The sequence below is a fragment of the Lithobates pipiens genome, unplaced genomic scaffold (genome assembly GCF_037356315.1).
Source record: "Lithobates pipiens isolate NorthernLeopardFrog02 unplaced genomic scaffold, aLitPip1_a1.2 Scaffold_8, whole genome shotgun sequence".
Classification (NCBI taxonomy): Eukaryota; Metazoa; Chordata; class Amphibia; order Anura; family Ranidae; genus Lithobates; species Lithobates pipiens.
Window position 1 is genome coordinate 113,192,244 of NW_027507903.1, and position 19,132 is coordinate 113,211,375.

The 19,132-nt window shown below is 41.6% G+C and overlaps 1 protein-coding gene across 4 annotated transcripts in view; it reads left to right on the plus strand.

The window, feature by feature from the left end:
* The first annotated feature begins 1,844 nt into the window (after positions 1–1,844).
* The window catches only part of SEMA7A (semaphorin 7A (JohnMiltonHagen blood group)), a 72,127-nt gene continuing 54,839 nt past the window's right edge, over positions 1,845–19,132 (plus strand). For 3 of the 4 annotated variants that reach the window (XM_077470898.1, XM_077470899.1, XM_077470900.1), the window contains exons 1-4: positions 1,845–1,981; positions 10,208–10,338; positions 14,098–14,127; positions 17,720–17,818. In XM_077470898.1, the coding sequence (XP_077327024.1) occupies positions 1,882–1,981; positions 10,208–10,338; positions 14,098–14,127; positions 17,720–17,818 (360 nt within the window). In that variant the 5' untranslated portion in view covers positions 1,845–1,881. The remainder of the gene's footprint in view (positions 1,982–10,207; positions 10,339–14,097; positions 14,128–17,719; positions 17,819–19,132) is intronic. The other variant, XM_077470901.1, reaches the window with a different exon arrangement.

A 19,132-nucleotide genomic window follows, 5' to 3' on the forward strand; every position in this document is an offset into this window, starting at 1 on the left:
ACCCCTACCCATTCACCTGTGAAAAAAAGTACAAAAAAAAACACAACACAGGGTTAAAATATTTTATTGCACAGCTCCGGGGGTCTTCCGTCTTCGGGGGTCTTCTCCGGACTCCTCCGCTATCTTCTTGTAGCTCTTTTGCTAGCGGAGGAGTCCGGCTTTCTTCCTCCCCGCCGCCGGCCTCTTCTTCCGACTTCGGGGGTCTTGTCCCCCTCTTCGGTTCTTCTGCCGGGCCACCGCGCCTTCTTCTAGCTCTTTTAGAGGCGGTGGCCCGGTCTTCTGTCGCCGCCTTCCGTTCTTCTTCTTCTTCTTCTTCTTCTTGTTCTTCTTCTTCTCCAGGAGATGTTGACACGTCGCTCTCTCCGGCCGGAATGCCAGAGCCGCGCTGTGCTGCCCCTTATATAGTGCCAATGGGGCGGTGTCACATGGTATATGTCACATGGGTTGGTCACATGGGTTGATGTCACATGGGGACTATGACATCGTAAGGGGGCGGGGTCACCATGTGACATCAACCCATGTGACCAACCCATGTGACATATACCATGTGACACCGCCCCATTGTCACTATATAAGTGGCAGCGCAGGGCGGCTCTGGCATTCCGGCCGGAGAGAGCGACGTGTCAACATCTCCTGGAGAAGAAGAAGAACAAGAAGAAGAAGAAGAAGAACGGAAGGCGGCGACGGCGACAGCGGCGACAGAAGAACCGAAGAGGGGGACAAGACCCCCGAAGTCGGGAGAAGAGGCCGGCGGCGGGGAGGAAGAAAGCCGGACTCCTCCGCTAGCAAAAGAGCTACACGAAGATAGCGGAGGAGTCCGGCGAGAAGACCCCCGAAGACGGAAGACCCCCGGAGCTGTGCAATAAAATATTTTTTCTCGTGTGTTGTGTTTTTTTTTTGGGTACTTTTATTTTACAGGTGAATGGGTAGGGGTACATTGTACCCCATACTCATTCACATAGGGTGGGGGGCCGGTATCCGGGGGCCCCCTTATTAAAGGGGGCTCCCGGATTCCGATAAGCCCCCCGCCCGCAGACCCCGACAACCAACGGCCAGGGTTGTCGGGAAGAGGCCCTTGTCCTCATCAACATGGGGACAAGGTGCTTTGGGGTGGGGGGGCGCGCGGCCCCCCCTTCCCCGAGGCACCCCCATGTTGAGGGCACACGGCCTGGTACGGCTCAGGAGGGGGGGCGCGCTCGCTCGCCCCCCTTTCCTGGCCGGCCGGGTAGCGTGCTCGGACAAGGGTCTGTTGTGGACTTTGGGGGGACCCCCACGCCGATTTTTTTCGGCGTTGGGGTTCCCCTTTAAGTCCATTCCAGGCGGCGGAGCCCGCGACGTCTCCGTCGCGGGCCCCGCCTACCTTCACACGCGCTCGAAATGAGCAGACTTTCCTCCGAGCGGGAACAGTTTGCTCATTTCGAAAGTAGCCTACACACGGGCGGACTGTTCGCTCAAACAAAGTTTCAGCGGACAGTTTTTCGGAATTTCCGAAAGACTTTGTCCGTCAAACTGTCCGCTGAAACTGTCCGCTGAAAGCCCACACACGGGCGGACTGTCCGCTGAAACACTGTTCAGCGGACAAAGTTGAGCGAACAGTCCGCCCGTGTGTACGCGGCCTGAGTGAAAGAAAAGTTTTTGTGTTATTATTCATATTCTCTGAAAAATGGCAAAGAAATCATAAATTCTGCCAGAGTATGTAAACTTATGAGCACAACTGTATATGGCACTAATCACCATGATGTGTATTGAATAATATATGCTATCAGCGCTGTTCCATATTATACACCCATTTTTTTTTCTGTTAGCCACTAGAGGGAGACGTATCTGTTTAATTAGTTGACCTAGCTAGTAGCCTCTTCATTTAGCTTATGACATCTCACGATGAACGTGTGTCTTGCTCTATTCCTGGGGTTGTGCGTTTCCCTGTCCTATACTTATGAAAATGTCAGGATGAAACCCCGATTGACACAGCTTAATCCAGGTAAGAGATGTTTTACGATTTATCACTTTCAGAGAGCATGACATTGACACCACTATCTAGTGTCTTTGCATATGGACGCAAAGCAGTTTGCATCAAGGACTGTTCATCTCTCCCTGTATCCATGTAAACGATAGGCTGTGTGGTTGCCGGTGTACAGCTGAAGCCTGCCATTGATTTGTATAGGTTGCTGCTCTTGGCTGTATCCAAATACCTCTTCTTCCAGTCGCAGAAATATACGCTTCTATTGACAGTGTACAGCAGTGTGAATGAGCCTCGATCAGCCACTTGAATGTGATCTTATACTACAGAGATAAGGGATTCTTTAAAGAGGAGATTTTACTAACATTTCTATTAACTGTTCATGTTAGAAGTATGCAAATGTCACAGAAATGTATAGCTCTAACCATACATATACATAATCTTGATAACATGTTCTTATATCGAGGCTACCATGTGAATTGTATGAGGATCTATATACACTATTCATGACTACATGTTTATATTATAACACCAAAAACAGTATAGCATCTCTGCCTTATTAAACTGCAACATTAAAGAGGAACTTCAGGGGTTTTTTTTTTTTAACGCCAGCCATGGAAGGTTCAAATTTGAAGAGATTCAAACCATTTAAGGGCAGGCTGATTGTACCCAAGTCGATCTATCGATCAACTTGGGTACAAACAACATGTTGGATTTTTACATGTGATTATTGCCAGTGGCTTGCCTGGCAGGAACACAAAGTGAGAGGGATTCCCCCATAAACACTGACTGTGTTAATGGGGGAATCAAGCCATCCAAGGAAGGGCATGATCATGTGAGCCCAAAACTGAAAAATCTTTTTGAAACAATTTATGCAAATTTTTGAACGAATAAGCAACGTTTTTTAAGTGCAGCAATCCTTTGGACTTTTTTGCTTATCTGTATGGTCAGTGGGAAGACCTGATTGCTTTTCACTAATTGTGGACCTCGGGTGCAGCTTTCCTTAACCACATTTGAATATATATATATATATATATATATACATGGCAGGGGGACATGGTTACTGTCTTGAGGGGGTCTGAACGAGGAAGAAGGAAGTCAGAAATCTTCCTCCTTCCCCCCAGGATTCTCTCTTCACTCCCCGATTCTCCACCTCTGAGCTGGTGGATCGTGGAGTATGAATTCTGACACAGAGCGCCATTGAAATGCTGAGATCACAGCTTCATAAACTGGCCATTTCTGTGTTCTCCCCCAATCATCTCTGTTTAATAAACCGTTAATGGACTGTGATCAGCGGTGATCCTTGGGATCACCGCTGATCACAGTTTCATAAAAGGACACCATAGTGTGTCAGCAGCTGCAAATACTGTAGCTAGACAAGGATTATAGCGGGTATTAATAAAAATCTGCGTTCTCCCTCCCCACAAAAAAAGACCTGTAACTCAATTAACCGCTTGCCGACTGGCTCACGCCGATATACGTCAACAGAGGGGCACATACAAGCAGATTAACGTACCTGCACGTTGCCCTTTAAGAAGCAGTTTGCAGGTGCGCCTGCCGCGACCTCCTTGAGCGTGATCACGGGTCCTGCGGGCCCGATGTCTGGGGGGATACACCTGTAATACTGGAGAGGAAGAACGGGAAAATGCTTATGTAAACAAGCATTTCCTCATTCGGCCTATTGACAGGACACTGATCACCGCTCCCTGTAATCGGGAGAGGTAATCAGTGTTGTGTCACACATAGCTATGCCCCCTACAGTTAGAATCACTCCCTAGGACACACTTCACTGCCCCTTAGTGGTTAAACCTTTCACTGCCAGTCACATTTACACAGTAATCAGTGCATAGTGCATATTTCAATATAGTTTTTGGTTGTTTTTACTACTGTAAAGCGCTCTACAAACTGTTGTCACTATATAAATTGTGTATAAAAATAATAATAACAATGTTTTATATAGTGTATTATTACATTTTAAACTATAAATTATATGCAATATGAGCTCACTTCACAAAGCTATAACACAGGGATAAGGATATAATATATATAATAATATATAGCTATCCTGTTTTATGTTCGCAAATTCAGCGTTATGTCCAGTGAACATTTTTTAAATATGCCATATTATGATTGCTGCGCTTGATATAAATCAAGAGTATCAAATATATTATAATATTATATAAAGCTGTTTACAAGCTTTTACATTTCTGGTTTTACCGCTGTTACCAAACATTTACATACAGTACTTTCGGTACACAGCTCGGAAACCTTACTATACTATTATTCTAGATACTGAAACTAAAGGGAAATTCTGCATATGAGGAACATTTACTTTGGGAATATTACAAATTTACAATAAAATGTTATTTCCAGTAAATAGATAATAGTTCCTAGTAAATTTACCGATTGCTGTAGTCATATCTAATAAAAGAAAACAATATAGTTTTTGGTTGTTTTATCTTTCAAAGTTTATACTTTTTGCATATTTTATATCATTCTTTTAATTATTTGTATCTTTATTTTACAAATAAACATTTAAAAATGTTTACTGCTAAATCATTATAAATACCAAAAAAAACCCGAAAAAAATGAAAAAACATAATACATTTCCAAGAAATTAAAAAAAAAGTGGCATCACCATATGTGGCTATTAATGAGATTAGTGTGTGCTATAGAAAGATAGCAACCAGGCTGGCAGATGGTCTGAAAGATTTTTTTTTTAAATCCCAAGTAAGATCAATGCTTCCCGGAACTGTCAGTTGAGTCTACTTATATCAGTTGTGCACAGGACCTAATAACCTGGGCACCTGTGTGCTGTATTATCCTTGTATATATTGTATGTCCTTGTGTATATACTGTGTGTATATGTGTGTGTGTGTGTATATATATATATATATATATATATATATATATATATATATATATATATATATATATATATATATATATATATTATTATTTTTTTTATTTTTATTTTTTGTGAACAAATACAAAATGTCATTAAAAAACATTTTTTTAATTTTTTATTACCATTTCTCTTGCATTTCCAGAGTTTGCAATAATGATAGTTATAACCTGGCCCTGAGCAGGGTGCCTAATCTGCATTTCCTTGGATATATAAACCACTTTTTCCTCCTTTGGCCATCTTTCCATATAAGAGATTTCATTGCTTTTGACATTGTGCAATGTAATAGCCGGTAGATACTGAAACTTTAAAGGAATAAATGTATATTAGCAAATATATTCGTTTACATAGTTGACAGATGTTACAACAATAAGTCAAAATGAAAAATGTAAAGAATTTGTGCATTTAACTCTTTTATCTGTGTAAGGTTTGCACAGTGTTTACACCTTGTGGCAATGGTTGCATTCTCAGTAAGAGTGGATAGCATATTTAAAGTGGAGGGACACCCTAAAAAAAAAAAAAAAATTACATAAAAATGTGCCTAAAAATCTGAAAAAGAAAAAAATGTTTTAACTTACCAGAAATGGCTGTTACTAGGCAGATCGTCATAATCTGCCACTTCCTACACTGCGGTGATCTTCAGTCTTCTCCTCCTCGCGTTGTCTTCTGGGTAAGGTGGCGCGGTGTGTTCTGGGAACTGTGTGTGTCCCAGAACACAGCCGGCCATTCACAAAGCACTGCACGACTTGCGCATGCACAGTAGGAAATGGGCAGTGAAGTCGCAAGGCTCCACTGCCTGTTTTCCTTAGTTGGAATGGCGGCGCCGGAACCCAAGGGACGGGTTCGCCTCGGACGGCCGACATTGCGGACACCCTGGACAGGTAACTGTGCTTATTAAAAGTCAGCAGCTACAGTGTTTGTAGCTGCTGACTTTTAAAAAAATGTTTTTTTCAGCTGGCTCACCACTTTAAGAGGGGAATAGTTTTTTTGGTCAGCTGCCAATTATTTGCTATAAGCCAGTCTGACACAGTCCCTAAATATTATCTTCCTCTTGAGTACTCTGTCCTGCCCAACTAATGCTGCTGGAGGATGCAATTTCACTGCCCTAATGCATATACCCACATTACATTTTGGCAGAATAACATTTGCTCTGTAAAATTATACATCTTCAAGCAAAAAGAAGTCTCTTAGAAGTAGTCAATTCACTAAGGCCCCTTTCACACAGGCAGTCCAATCGGGTCTTCCTGTCTGTTTTTCAGATGGACCAACCGGACTCTCCATTCTCCTCTATGGGTACCTGGATATAAACAGACTTGTGTTTGCTTACACCTGGCTACCTCCTTTCTGATCGGCAAAAACAAATGGAAGGGGTTTCCTTCCGTCTGACCGGAGTGCATGGCAATCAGGTGTAATCAGACAGAAGGCCTGTGTACATCTGACTGCCCATAGAGGAGAACGGGCTGTGTCCATGTCCACTTGTGCCAATTTATTTACAACTTTTTTACCCTCAATGAATATTTATAGGCCAGAAAATATACCAAAGTAATTTTTTCAGTTCACCACATGCAAGGCTCAGAAAGCCAATTGAGGCAGCTACCAAATGATGGAAAGGGGGGGAAGGGGACAGCAATGAGGCCATGGCATTCATACTGGACACTGCATCCTCAGTGCATGTTCAGCATTGTGTATGCTAAGCCCTCAACCTCACAGCATCATTAGTTGTTATTGGTGGGCACCTGCACCATAACAAACCTAGCAACCAATGACAGTGTGAGGCCTGACAGCTAGTGTCCTAGCAAACAGTGATGCTTTGTGGTCAGCCAGCATCCTAACAACCAAGGAGGAAGGGGCGGGGGGGGGGGGGGCTGTAGCAGCAGCAAAAGTGGCTACCCCAGACACAGCCCTGACCAAAAGACAACATATGTATTCTTTATAACATGTGTTACCATGCAGCGAGGGTCAGGTCCTCATGTTTGGTAAATTTATGCTCACTGGGATTCTGAACATTATTGCCATTGTACTGCGACTGCACATAAGCTGCACAATGCTTTAGCTTGCATTAAGGCCTCTTGCAAACTGCAGCTTGAAAAAGTTCAGTTTTTTTATTTATTATTGAGCTAAAATACAGCCCATTAATTGTAATGTACCTATGCACACCGGCACGTAAACAAGCACTGTGCAGTCTTCAATAAAAGAAAATAGAAAAATCGCCTTTTTTGGTCAGTAATTTAAGTCTCATGCATGCAAATACAAAGTCCCACTTCCCTTATCTTTTTTTAGATACACCCTTTTGTCCAAATGTATATGGGATGGATATTCATGACTTTACCAAATCATGATATCATTGTAAGTCCCCAGGGATGGAAATACATGACCTTACCCGGCATTGGCTTCCTAAAAGTCCCTAACCCTTTCCTGGAAAAAATTCCTATTTTTTTCCATTTTTCTCTGAATGCGTGCAAATACGCAGAAATGCGTGCAAATGCTCATTTACATATCGTGCAGAAAGAGCTTGCGCAAATAAGTTTGGCGGGCGAGTGCGCATGAAAATGTGCATAAATACGTACCAAAAAAAGTCTGAAAAAGTAGATGCTCAAACGGGAGTATTATGTGCAAGAGGCCTAATGCACACAACAAAGTGTGTGTCCAAAGTAGGCAAGTTCTGTGGGTGTGTGAAGTTGGTTAGGATTAGGGTTAGGGTTGGGGTTAGGGTAGAGGTTAGGGTTAGGATTCCAGTTAGGGTTGGGATTAGGGTTAGGGTTAGGATTCCGGTTAGGGTTGGGATTAGGGTTAGGAATCCAGGTAGGGTTAGGGTTGGGGTTAGGGTAGAGGTTAGGGTTACGATTTTGGTTAGGGTTGGGTTTAGGGATAGGATTCCGGTTAGAGTTAGGTTTGGGGTTAGGGTAGAGGTTAGGGTTAGGATTCCGGTTAGGGTTGGGATTAGGGTTAGGATTCCAGTTAGGGTAGAGGTTAGGGTTAGGATTCCGGTTAGGGTTGGGTTTAGGGTTAAGGCAAGGGTTAAGGATTTGCTTAGTATAAGGGTTGATGTTTGGGTTAGGGATATTGGGGGGAGGGATACAGAGGGGGTAGGTAGGGGGGCAGAAGGAATTCTACTCACCTGCCCACTGACATACGAGTGTAGTTAAAAAATTTCTCATTATGTGCACAAAGATCATTATAGATGAGCCTGAACTGGCCTCTCTCCTCCCTATTTGCAATTACAGCCAGTATCTTCTACTTGTCAGCATCATCCTCCTCCTCAAACTGGCTTTTTTCTTTTTTATCATGTCTGCAGCAGTAGCAGTTACATCTGCTGCCATAACCAAAGGCAATGACTGCTGATACATGCTGACACAGAAACACACACTCTTCTCCACACACTACACAAAAAACAGGGAGAGAACAGGAAGGGATACGTCAGCATAAACACTGGACTCTATTGGACAGACATAAAATCTTGAGTTCCCCTCCAAATTTGACAACCAATTTGCAATGTTTGCATAGAATCGCAGTAGGTTCGCAAGAACAAATTAATTCACAAAGAAAAATCGCAACACAATTCTATCAAAATCGCTCTACAATTGCTCTGCAGCAGTGTGAACCTAGCCTGAAAGTATCAATGCTATTACACAGCAAGGCACTGCAAAACAGGAGCAGATAGATACAAGGCAAAGACAGTAAAAATGGCAGGTCTGCTGCTCATAAGTAACTCGTGAGAATATAAAACCTGCTCCTGACCTCTTCATGTTGTGTTTTGAGTGAAAAGATGTCTCAACTGGGTTGCTAAATCTATTGCAGATCTTTGGATTTTCTCAATTGAGTGGTTGAGCTTGCAGTTGCGGGGGTTGCACATACACAAAAACTGTCACATATACATTGCTGTGTAGGAAGAAGCTTTTGCAATAACTGTATACACAATTTCTTGGTGACTAGCTGGATAAGTCTTTCTCCCACACAGTTCTGTATGACACTGACCCTTTCCAGCTCCAGAATGTAATAATTAAATATCATGGATGACATTAAGGCAGCGGTGTCCAACCTGAAGTTTATTAATCAATAACACAGAATTGTAAACTTGCTTAAAAATTTAGATTTTGGGTGTAATTTCTTTGTAAAAATGTGTTTACACAATGTTAAAGTTACATTGGCACTTCTATTTTTGTATGTGGATGATGAAACTAATTATTTTATTTAAAAAAACAAACAAACATCTAAGTACTCATTTCCTAATCGATATACAGCTGTCCTATGACCCAGCTCTTTCCCAGCCTGTCTGCAGGGAAACATAAGCAGGAGGAGCTTCTAGTCCTCTGCTGCTGGTCACATGTTCAAAAAATAAATAAAAAAACGGCCTTTGGAATGCAGAGTAAAAATAAATAATATCAATAAACTGTATTAAATTGTAATACAAATATATATCTGAAATTAAATCTTTTTTTTTTTTTTTAGCAACATGGTGTGGGCGGATTTCTGTCAGTCAGACCCCTTTCACACTGGGGTGCTTTTCAGGCGTTTTAGCGCTAAAAATAGCACCTGAAAAGCGCCTCTCGAGCCACCCCAGTGTGAAAGCCCGAGTGCTGTCACACTGGGGCGGTGTGCTTGCAGGACGAGAAAAAAAGTCCTGCAAGTGGTGCGGAAGAGGTGAATACACTGCTCCTCCACCGCCCCTGCCATTGAAATGAATCAATGGGGCACCACAAGTGGAGCACCCTGCCACTTTTTGTTTTGTTATTTTTTGCACATTTAATCACTGGGAAACCTATCGTCTAAACCAGGGGTGTCCAAACTTTTTTTAAAGAGGGCCAGATTTGATGAAGTGAACATGTGTGAGGGCCGACTATTTTGCTTGACATTCTTTGAACCATTAAAATGTGGTCGTTCGAGCAATAATACACTGCCCAACAAGAATTCTCTTGCCTTTGCCGCACTCGTTCCCGACACACAGACAAACGCTCTGCTCTTTAGGGATACCGTTAATTCTTAATGGTACCCCACACATTGGAAAACGTGGGGTGCTTTTGGTGCAGTGCAATTTAAAAAAAAAAACAAGCTCAGGGACTTCTTCCCTGCATTTTTATGGGTAGGGAAGCCCATTGAAATGCATGGGCTGCCCTACAAAAGGGCCACATTATGTCTATAACTTATTTCTCAATGTTTTTATTGGTACTTTGTTGTTAAATTGGAACTTATTCAATAAAGAAGTAAAAAACCCACTGCTAAAAACATAAAAATGAAAAGTAATTGAAAATAACTCTAGCTTTGTTTCACTGTGTGCTTCCTTGTATCTTAACTAAAATGTATTGGTTGTCAAGTAACATTAAACCCAACTTTTCTGTAAACAGGTGACTGTACGTTTGCATTACCCAGTGAGCAACAAAATGCTATGTTCTACCTGGACACACCAGATTCTCTGTACATCGGAGGAAAGGACGTTTTGTACCACTATAATTTTAGCACATGGAAGGAATACCCAGTAAGTATTATAACGTATGCCATGCTATATTCCATCCAGCTAGGTCAAGTTTTTCTCAACCAGGGTTCTATGGGACCCTGGGGTTCCTCCAAAGACTGCTAGTGGAGGTGGATTAGAACACCTGACAGTTTTTATTGTCCTTGCCTCAGTTAGGGAGGTTTACTCTCTCTATTTGTCCTGTTTACCGCTCTCGCCTAAAGTGAAATCGCAAATTTTGAATTTTGGATTATCCCTAACATGGGAGAATATCTCCCAATGGGAACACTAATTGATTCTCTAACTTTGGAGAGTTTTCCTGTCACTTCCTGTTGTGGCTATGGGACAGTAAGTGAAGGGAAATCTCTCTAGTGGGACCCAGATGACTTACAGGGGTTAAAACCCTCACTTACTTTATCTGAAATGAAAAATAAAGTGTTGCCTTTAGTTCCAGTGTATAAGTAAAAGGGGGATTCTTCCCACTGACTGCAAAGTAAACAGCATTTTTCCCACTGATCATGACACCAATGTATAGTGAGGTTCCTCCATGTTAAAGAGGTTAAGAAACCTATCTAGACAGATAGTTATGGTTCATCAGTAATTAGGTTTACAGAAATATCACTAAATACAGTTTTTGTGCACACTATGGCTGGCCATACATTATACAATTTTCTTGCACAGTAAAAGCTCGGATTGCAAGTAACACGATTTACGAGCATTTCGCAATACGAGCTGATTTTTTCTTTAAATCTGGACTTGATTTGCGAGCGTTGTCTCACAAGACCAGCAAGATTCAAGCCTCTTGGGTGTGCAGTAGAGCTGCACAATTAATCGTTAAAAGATCGTGATCTCGATTCACCCCTCCTGATCTATATTGCAGTGTTTCCCGATTCTTTCATGTAACAAGTATAGAGAGCTCTCTGCTCACTCTGGCAGTCTGCCAAGTGTTTAACAACATTGTAGCTCTTCTGTGTTAGATCAAAGGGATAAAACTTCTGTGTGAATATGCAGGAAGTTTAACCACTTAGTCTAATGTACACACGGTCGGACATTCCGACCACAAAATCTGTCAGATTTTTTCAGACAGATTTTGGCCGAAACTTGTGTTGCATACACACAGTTGCACAAAGTTGTCGGAAAATCTGATCGCTCTGAACAAGGTGACATCAAACACTTACGTCGGGACTATAAACGGGCCAGTAGCCAATAGCTTTCGTCTCTTAGTTTATTCTGAGCATGCGTGGCACTTTGTTTGTCGGAATTGTCTACACCCGATCAGATTTTGTTGTCGGAAAATTTTAGATCCAGATCTCAAACTTTGTGCGTCAGAAAATCCGATGGAAAAAGTCAGATGGAACCCACAAATTGTGATTCTCATTTTAGCCAGAATCGTGCAGCTCTAGTGTCAAGTACTGCATGGGGCATGTTAGGTGGGGGAGGGGGTGCTGGAGACGCTCAGAGACCACTCAGAGATGCTTGGAGACCACGCGGAGACGCTCAAAGACACTCGGGCGCCCCCTACCTCTGGCCACATGCGGTACTGCATACACTAGCAGTGACACTGGAACGACTTAGCTGAGTTTCCATTGATTCCTATGAGGAAACTCGCTTTGATATATGAGTGCTTTGGATTACAAGCATGCTTCTTGAATGAATTATGCTCATAATCCAAGGTACTACTGTACAATTTTAGATTTAACAAAGCCTTATAATATGAGGTCAGACCTAAACACTTTCAATGTGTATCCAATCAGGGAGGCCCTTCCACTACACAGTTCAAGGTAAATCTAAAGGAAATTAAAAAATAAAATTGTATAATAGACTGTATATCCAGTTTAAAGTGGAGTTCCCTCCACTTTTACAAGTTGGTCTTAAATGAAAGACTACCCCTCCACCCTTCGTTATTGAAGATCCTTTCCTACCTTTTTTGAAGTACTAAGTGTACTTCTGTTCTATCTCGGCCGCTTCATGTCCTCTTCTGCGGCGAGCCCTCCTTCTTCACCCCCTCTGTCTTCTGGGACCTGTGTGTTTGCCAGAAGAAGAGCTGATCATTCACAAAGCGCTGTGCGATTTGCACATGTGCATTAGGAAACCGGCTGTGAAGCCTGAAGGCTCCACTGTTGGTTTCCCATAGTTGGAATTTGCGGCGCCTGCACCTAAGCCGGTGGACGAATTGGGGGGGGGGGGGGGCGACAACACGGGCTCCCTGGACAGGTAAGTGTCCTTATTAAAAATCAGCAGCTACAGTACTTGTAGCGGCTGACGGCTGACTTTTTTTTTTTTAAATGTTGCAGCTGGAACTCCACTTTAATACAGTGCTTTTGTTTGCATGTGATTGCTATGGTATTCCTGCTTAAATATTTTGTCAATTTTTCAGATTGTTAAAGTGGTTCTAAAACCTTCTGTACTGCAGCTGCCCCCTAGAACCCCCCTTTTCCTTACCTGAGCCCATGTGATCCAGCAATGTGCATGAGCACAGTGGCTCCTGCTGCTGTCTCTCTTATTGGACAGATTAATAGCAGCAGGAGCGATTGGCTCCCACCACTGTCAAATCCAGTGACACGTGAGCACGAGGGGGGGGGGGGTGCCCAATAAAGAGGAGGGGCCTGGAGGGTCGGCACAGAGAGGAGCATCATGGCTGCTCTGTGCGAAACGATTGCACAGAGCAGGTAATTATAGGAATGTTTGTTATTTTTATTAAAAAAACAAACAAACAAAGCTTTATAACCACTTTAAAGTAGATCTAAACCATAGGAGGGTGACGTTTGTTGCTAAAAAACACTGGGGCTGAATTATTAAAACTGGAGAGTGCAAAATCTGGTGCAGCTGTGCATGGTAGCCAATCAGCTTCTAACTTAAGCTTGTTCAGAAAAATAAATGAACCTGGAAGCTGATTGGTTTCTATGCAGAGCTGCTCAAGATTTTGTACTCTGCAGTTTTAGTAAATCAACCCACAGTATGTTAAAAACAATTGCCATGTTGTTTCCTTTTAGAAGATACTTGATTCTTTTGCATCTCAGCAATTCTGATTGCCTCCCATCCCTTTGCAGCCACATCCTCTCTTTTGCCCGAGCTAGGTTCTCTGATGGTGACAACAGTAGAAGAGGACTAAAGCTGGCTATTGATGGTTTGTTGTCATAACAAAAACAAACAAACAAATTTCTCTAACCACACAACTTAAGCACTATGTCAGCATTTAGGATAAAGGGACAGATTGTTGTCATTTCATAGATGAAAGTGACTGAATGCAGACATTCATGGCATTAATGAAAGCTGCAGATTAAAAAAAAAAAAAAATTGAATGTGAATCTAAAGTCTAATAACTTAGTAATTGGGGTTAGATCTACTTTAAGCAACATAGCTGAGTGCTGTTCATGATAAAAAAAAAAAATAGAAACTTGTTTTATTTTTGGTTGTCTTTTTTGTACGAAATATGCTAATATTTTGACTCTGCAGAATATAAAAGTAAACCAAATGTATACCTCATTTGCATTCATGTGTTTCTAAATGCTCTTGTTATTCTGTCATTGTATCTATTGTGCAATAAACAGTTAAAAACAATGCTAAAATCTTTGTATATCAGTACTGCTTAGACCTTAGAAGAAGGGGGGTAGGCCCGAAAGTTTATAGTGAAAATGTAGTGCAAATAAAGTATCACTGATGGTACTCAATTGTGAAATTGCAATTTCAATAATGCAGCTAAATTAAGCAAGGCATAAAATATTGGCACTTTGGAAAAACAGCATACAAATAATATCAACGTCTACATTTGTCTTTCCGCAGATGAATGCAGAAAAAAAGTGTAATGAGAAGGTAAGGAATGATGTAGCCAGGTGATATCTGACTAATGTGCTCTTTTTAGAAACAGTTGCGCTTCAAACAAATAGCAATATAATGTTTGCTGTGTTTGTGAGGAAGTTGTAATTTTCTTTGTTATAATTGAGACTTCTGTTGACATGGAAGGGGTAAAAACACAATTACATTGCTTATCTCGGTTAAAAAAATGCCTGCTTCTAATAATTGAGCTAACTCAATTTCTTGCTTATTTTTTTCTATGGATTTTAAGCATGTATAAGAAAAAATAAATCCTGTATTCACAAGGTATGGTCCCAACCACTGGATCAGCAGCCCCATGGCTTTACTTATAATGCTTTATTACACTAATGCATTATTAAAGAACTCTAATCATCAAGTCAGTGATGTGGTAACAATGTCCACAGAACTTGTCAACTGTGCTAGTCAGAAGGTCTGAATAATTCAGATTGTCATATGGTCTGCTGGAGGGCAACACACTTCTTGTCACAGGATACTATGCTCTCACTCTCCCTGAAAGACAAGCTTTTAAAGTAGGCTGGAAGAGGAATTCACATATAAGCAATGGGGTTCCCTAATCTTCTTGTTACCACAAGGGAATGACTAGCACTATTTTTCTTGTAACCCAAACCTTTTACACTAACCCTGCAGTCTCAGTCCTCACAGTAACCTAGCCTGCAATTTCAGTTCCAACCCTAACCTTATTTGTAACCCTAACACATAACTGTAACCCCAACCCTCACAGAAACCATCCCTAACAACAATACTATCTTGTAAACCCAACCGTCATAGCAACTCTTCCTGCAACTTCAACTCTAACCCTAACCCTCCCTGTAACCCCAGCCCTCACAAAAACCATCCCTGTTACCCCCATCTCTAAAACTAAACATATATTCTTAACCTCAACTGTAACATTATCCCTTCCTGTAACACCAAACCTCCCTGTAACCTCAACCCTCACATAAATCATCCCTGGTACCTCACCCCTTACACTAATCTTACCTTCTAAATCCAATTCTCACAGCAACCCTTCCTGTAACTCCGACCCTCACAGAAACCACCTCGGTTACCACATCCCTAACATTAATCCTATCTTGTAAGTCCAACTCTCCTAACAACTCTTACTGCAACTTCAGCTCTGACCCTTCCTGTAACCCCAATTCTCACACCAACCCCCCCTGTAACCCCAACCTTCACTGAAACCATTCCTTATATTCCTATTTTGTAAACTTAATTCTCACAGTGACCCTTCCTGCAACCTCAACTCTAACCCTAACCTTCCCTGTAACCCCATCCCTCACAAAAACCACCCCTGCTACCCCATCTCTAACACTAATCTTATCTTTTAAACCTAATTCTCACAGCAAACCTTCCTGCAACCTCAACTCTTGCCCTATACCTTCCTGCAACTCCAATTCTCAAACCAAGTCGCCTTGTAACCCCGACCTTCACAAAAACCATCCCTGTTACCTCATCTCTAACACTAATCCTAGCTTGAAAACCTTACCCTCACAGCAATCCTTCCTGTAACTCCAACCCTCACAGAAACCACATTGGTTACCACATCCCAGAAACCACATTGCTTACCAGCACCCCAGAGCTGAAGTTGCAGTCAGGGCGGCACAGTGGTGTAGTGGTTAGCACTCTCACCTAGCAGTAAGAAAGCTCGCTGGTTCAAATCTCAACCACAACACTACCTGCCTGGAGTTTGCATGTTCTCCCTGTGCCTGAGTGGGCTTCCTCCGGGTACTCCGGTTTCCTCCCACAATCCAAAGACATGCAGGTAGGTTTATTGGCTTCTGTCCAAAATTGGCCCTAGTATATGAATGGGGACCTTGGATTGTGGGCTCCTTGAGGGTAGGGACCAATGTGAGTGTGCAATGTACAGGGATAGAGACAATTGTAGACAGGTTGAACAGGATGAACTGGATGGATTGGTGTCTTTATTCAACCTTACTAACTATGAAACTATGAAACTAACTATATCCCTAACACTAATGCTATCTTGTAAACCCAACTTTCACAGTAACCCTAACACTCCCTTGCCATCTTGGATGTGGCATCAGCAGCCCCAGCAGACTCAGTGCTGTATAGTTTTTCATTTCCCCCCACCCTGACATCGTCAAAAAAGGTTATGTAGGGAGGTAGGTCAGAGATGCTATGCTGGAGAGCCAGTAATTGAGAAAATAATTCTGATGTATATGATTTCAAAAGTGTGCCACATCCCATGAAGAACAAAAAGAAAGAAAGCCCTTGAGGGTGGGATTTTAAAGGCATTACCAAAGACAATGAAAGTAAAAAAAAATAAAAATGATTTTAATCTATTATAGAAAAATACATTAAATATTGAACATGGTCATGAATACTGAGGAATCAAGATATGCAAAATGAAGATACAGATTCCTATACCCAACGCGTTTCAGAGATGAGTGTTGTCTCCTTCATTAGGGGTTAACAAGAAATATATAATCTATAAAATTCAAATACAAATAATCAACAATAAGTTAGTACATCCAACCAATAATGAATAGCCATGAAGAGGCCATAAGTACTGGTAACTTACAATTGTTCAATCGCATATACATGAGAACATCCACATTCATTTTAAAAGAAGGACACTGTCACATGGAGTCTTCCGATCATCCTGCCCACATTATAGCTGCTTGCAGTAAACCTCTGTAATAGAGGTATTTGCAGTCCAAAACATATAATGATCATTATATTGGTTGGATGTACTAACTCATTGTTGATTATTTGTATTTGAATTTTATAGATTATATATTTACTGTTTAATCCCTGATGAAGGAGACAACACTCATCTCCGAAATGCATTGGAATTGGAGTCTGTAGCTTCATTTTGCATATCTTGATTCCTCAGTATTCATGACCATGTTAAATATTTCATGTATTTTTCTATAATAAATTAAAATGATATTTTTTTACTTTCATTGTCTTTGGTAGTGCCTTAAAATCCCACTCCCAGGGGCTTTCTTTCTTTTTGACAGCCAATAATTAGACACTTCTAGAAGAGGAGAGGGCAATGCCGTACAAGAAGGGAGAGGGCCTGTGCTACGGCATTGACTCTCCTGGAGTACTCACTTTTTTTAGCAAAAGTACATTGCAAGGGAATAACTTCTATAAAGGAAATTTTTTCAAGTACGTGTTTTAAATGCTTACGTTTTGTGTCATTTTACCTGCATTTTTGGTGACAAGGCCTCTAAGCAAAGTTGATTTCCTGATGATGGTGACACTTCCTCTTTCTCTAAGTTTTAAAAGACAAGTGTCCTATACTAAAAATGTACCAGGCCTTGGTACTTGTTGGTTTCCCACTATAGCCAAATCCAGACAGCAAGGCATCCATCCACAGTAGATCTCCTGTTGTTGCCAGTTTTATCATTATTATTTTAAAACACTTTTATTTCAGTATGGAGCCAGTATCACTCTCGTATATAACAATCCCATGGGCTAAAATTGCTCACAATTGTTGTGTTTTTTAGATATGGGCATGTGTTACAAAGTTACATGTTCTAGTATCCTGGAATTGTTTTACCTCTACTTCTAATGGCTTACATTATGCTGCTTTCTTTTTTAGCAGGCTTTCTGTGGGAATTTTGTGACATATGTGACACGATATAATGGAGATCTTATGGCCTGTGGTACTAACGCCTATAGCCCTGCCTGCTGGAAATTGGTAGGTCTAAGAAAACTATTTTTGTGCTCTTCCTCTGGGCATGATACTTGAAGAAATGCAATGAGAGCGTATAACTATCCTTGTAGTTGCTGAAGGGTTAGTCCACTCCAAATTATATTTTAGATATCAGTGAAACTTAGTGAGGCAGACCATGGTATATGTTTAGTCTTGGCTAATTTACAGTGAAGTTGCCCTGCTATAATTTATGTCCACCTGAGTGTTCCCACCAACCTTTGCTTGCACCAGCATCTCCTGATGAATTTTGCATAGTATAAAATCAATACAAATGCAATAGGGAGAGTGGGGGCACTTCATAATGGCCACAGCATTTGTGAAGACCTTAGGACTATAGGTGGCCATACACTGTGCAAATTTTGAATGATTCCTGATATACTGCCCTAAATTCTTTGTGAGTTAAAAAATGTTGGATCCTTACATCAAATGCATGCATCTGCTGTTTGCATACAGAGAATAAAATAACCTGGCAGTGAAGATTTGTCCATCCAAGCTGTGAGCCATGGATAGAGGAAATTGCAAGATATTTTTTCATTCATAATCTATCAGTGTATGACCAGCGTTAAAGTGGATGTAAACCCGATTCATTAAATTTGAGCTGGGCACATATATCTGTAGTGTTTTGTTATCTCTCTTCGAATCCTTGTGTCTCATAGTTTTGCCCTGCTCCTCTGTTATCAGCCTGAAAACTTTTGACAAGCTCTCAGAAGCCTGGAGATAGAAGCATGTGTCGGAGGAGGTTGCTATAAATTGATTAGCAGCCAACTAAACTATACACAGGCAGCTTCTTCATGTGTGGGGAGGGGGGTGTGTGCTATCCTCCAGTCAGCTTTCTCACGGTGTCTAGCAATGATCTCCTCCTACAGGGGAATCAGAAAGTGACAATTCTAACAGAACTTGCACTTTCTAAACAGTATATCAAGGTGAAGACAGAAGATATACATGTAGCAAGGTCCCAGGCCCTCATTCGATCTAATGAGAACCTCCAGGGCCAGAGATAGCTAACATCCTTCTGTATATGGTGGGTTGTATGGCATAGTGGGTATAATGCAAAGCAGATTGATTGGGCGCCAGACACTTCTTCAATGCAAAAGAGATTTTATTTCTCTGAACAGAAATTTGGGAGAGGGGGTTAGGGCCAAGACACCCTTAAGTAGTTGCAAGATCAATTGGCATACTCCTAGACTTCAACAGGAGGACAGCCATGCAGGGAAAGGCATCCAGCAAGATGCCACATCTGCATGTGCAGGAATGCTGTCTCTTATGGCAACAGTCTTTAACAGTTCCTAACACAAAGCG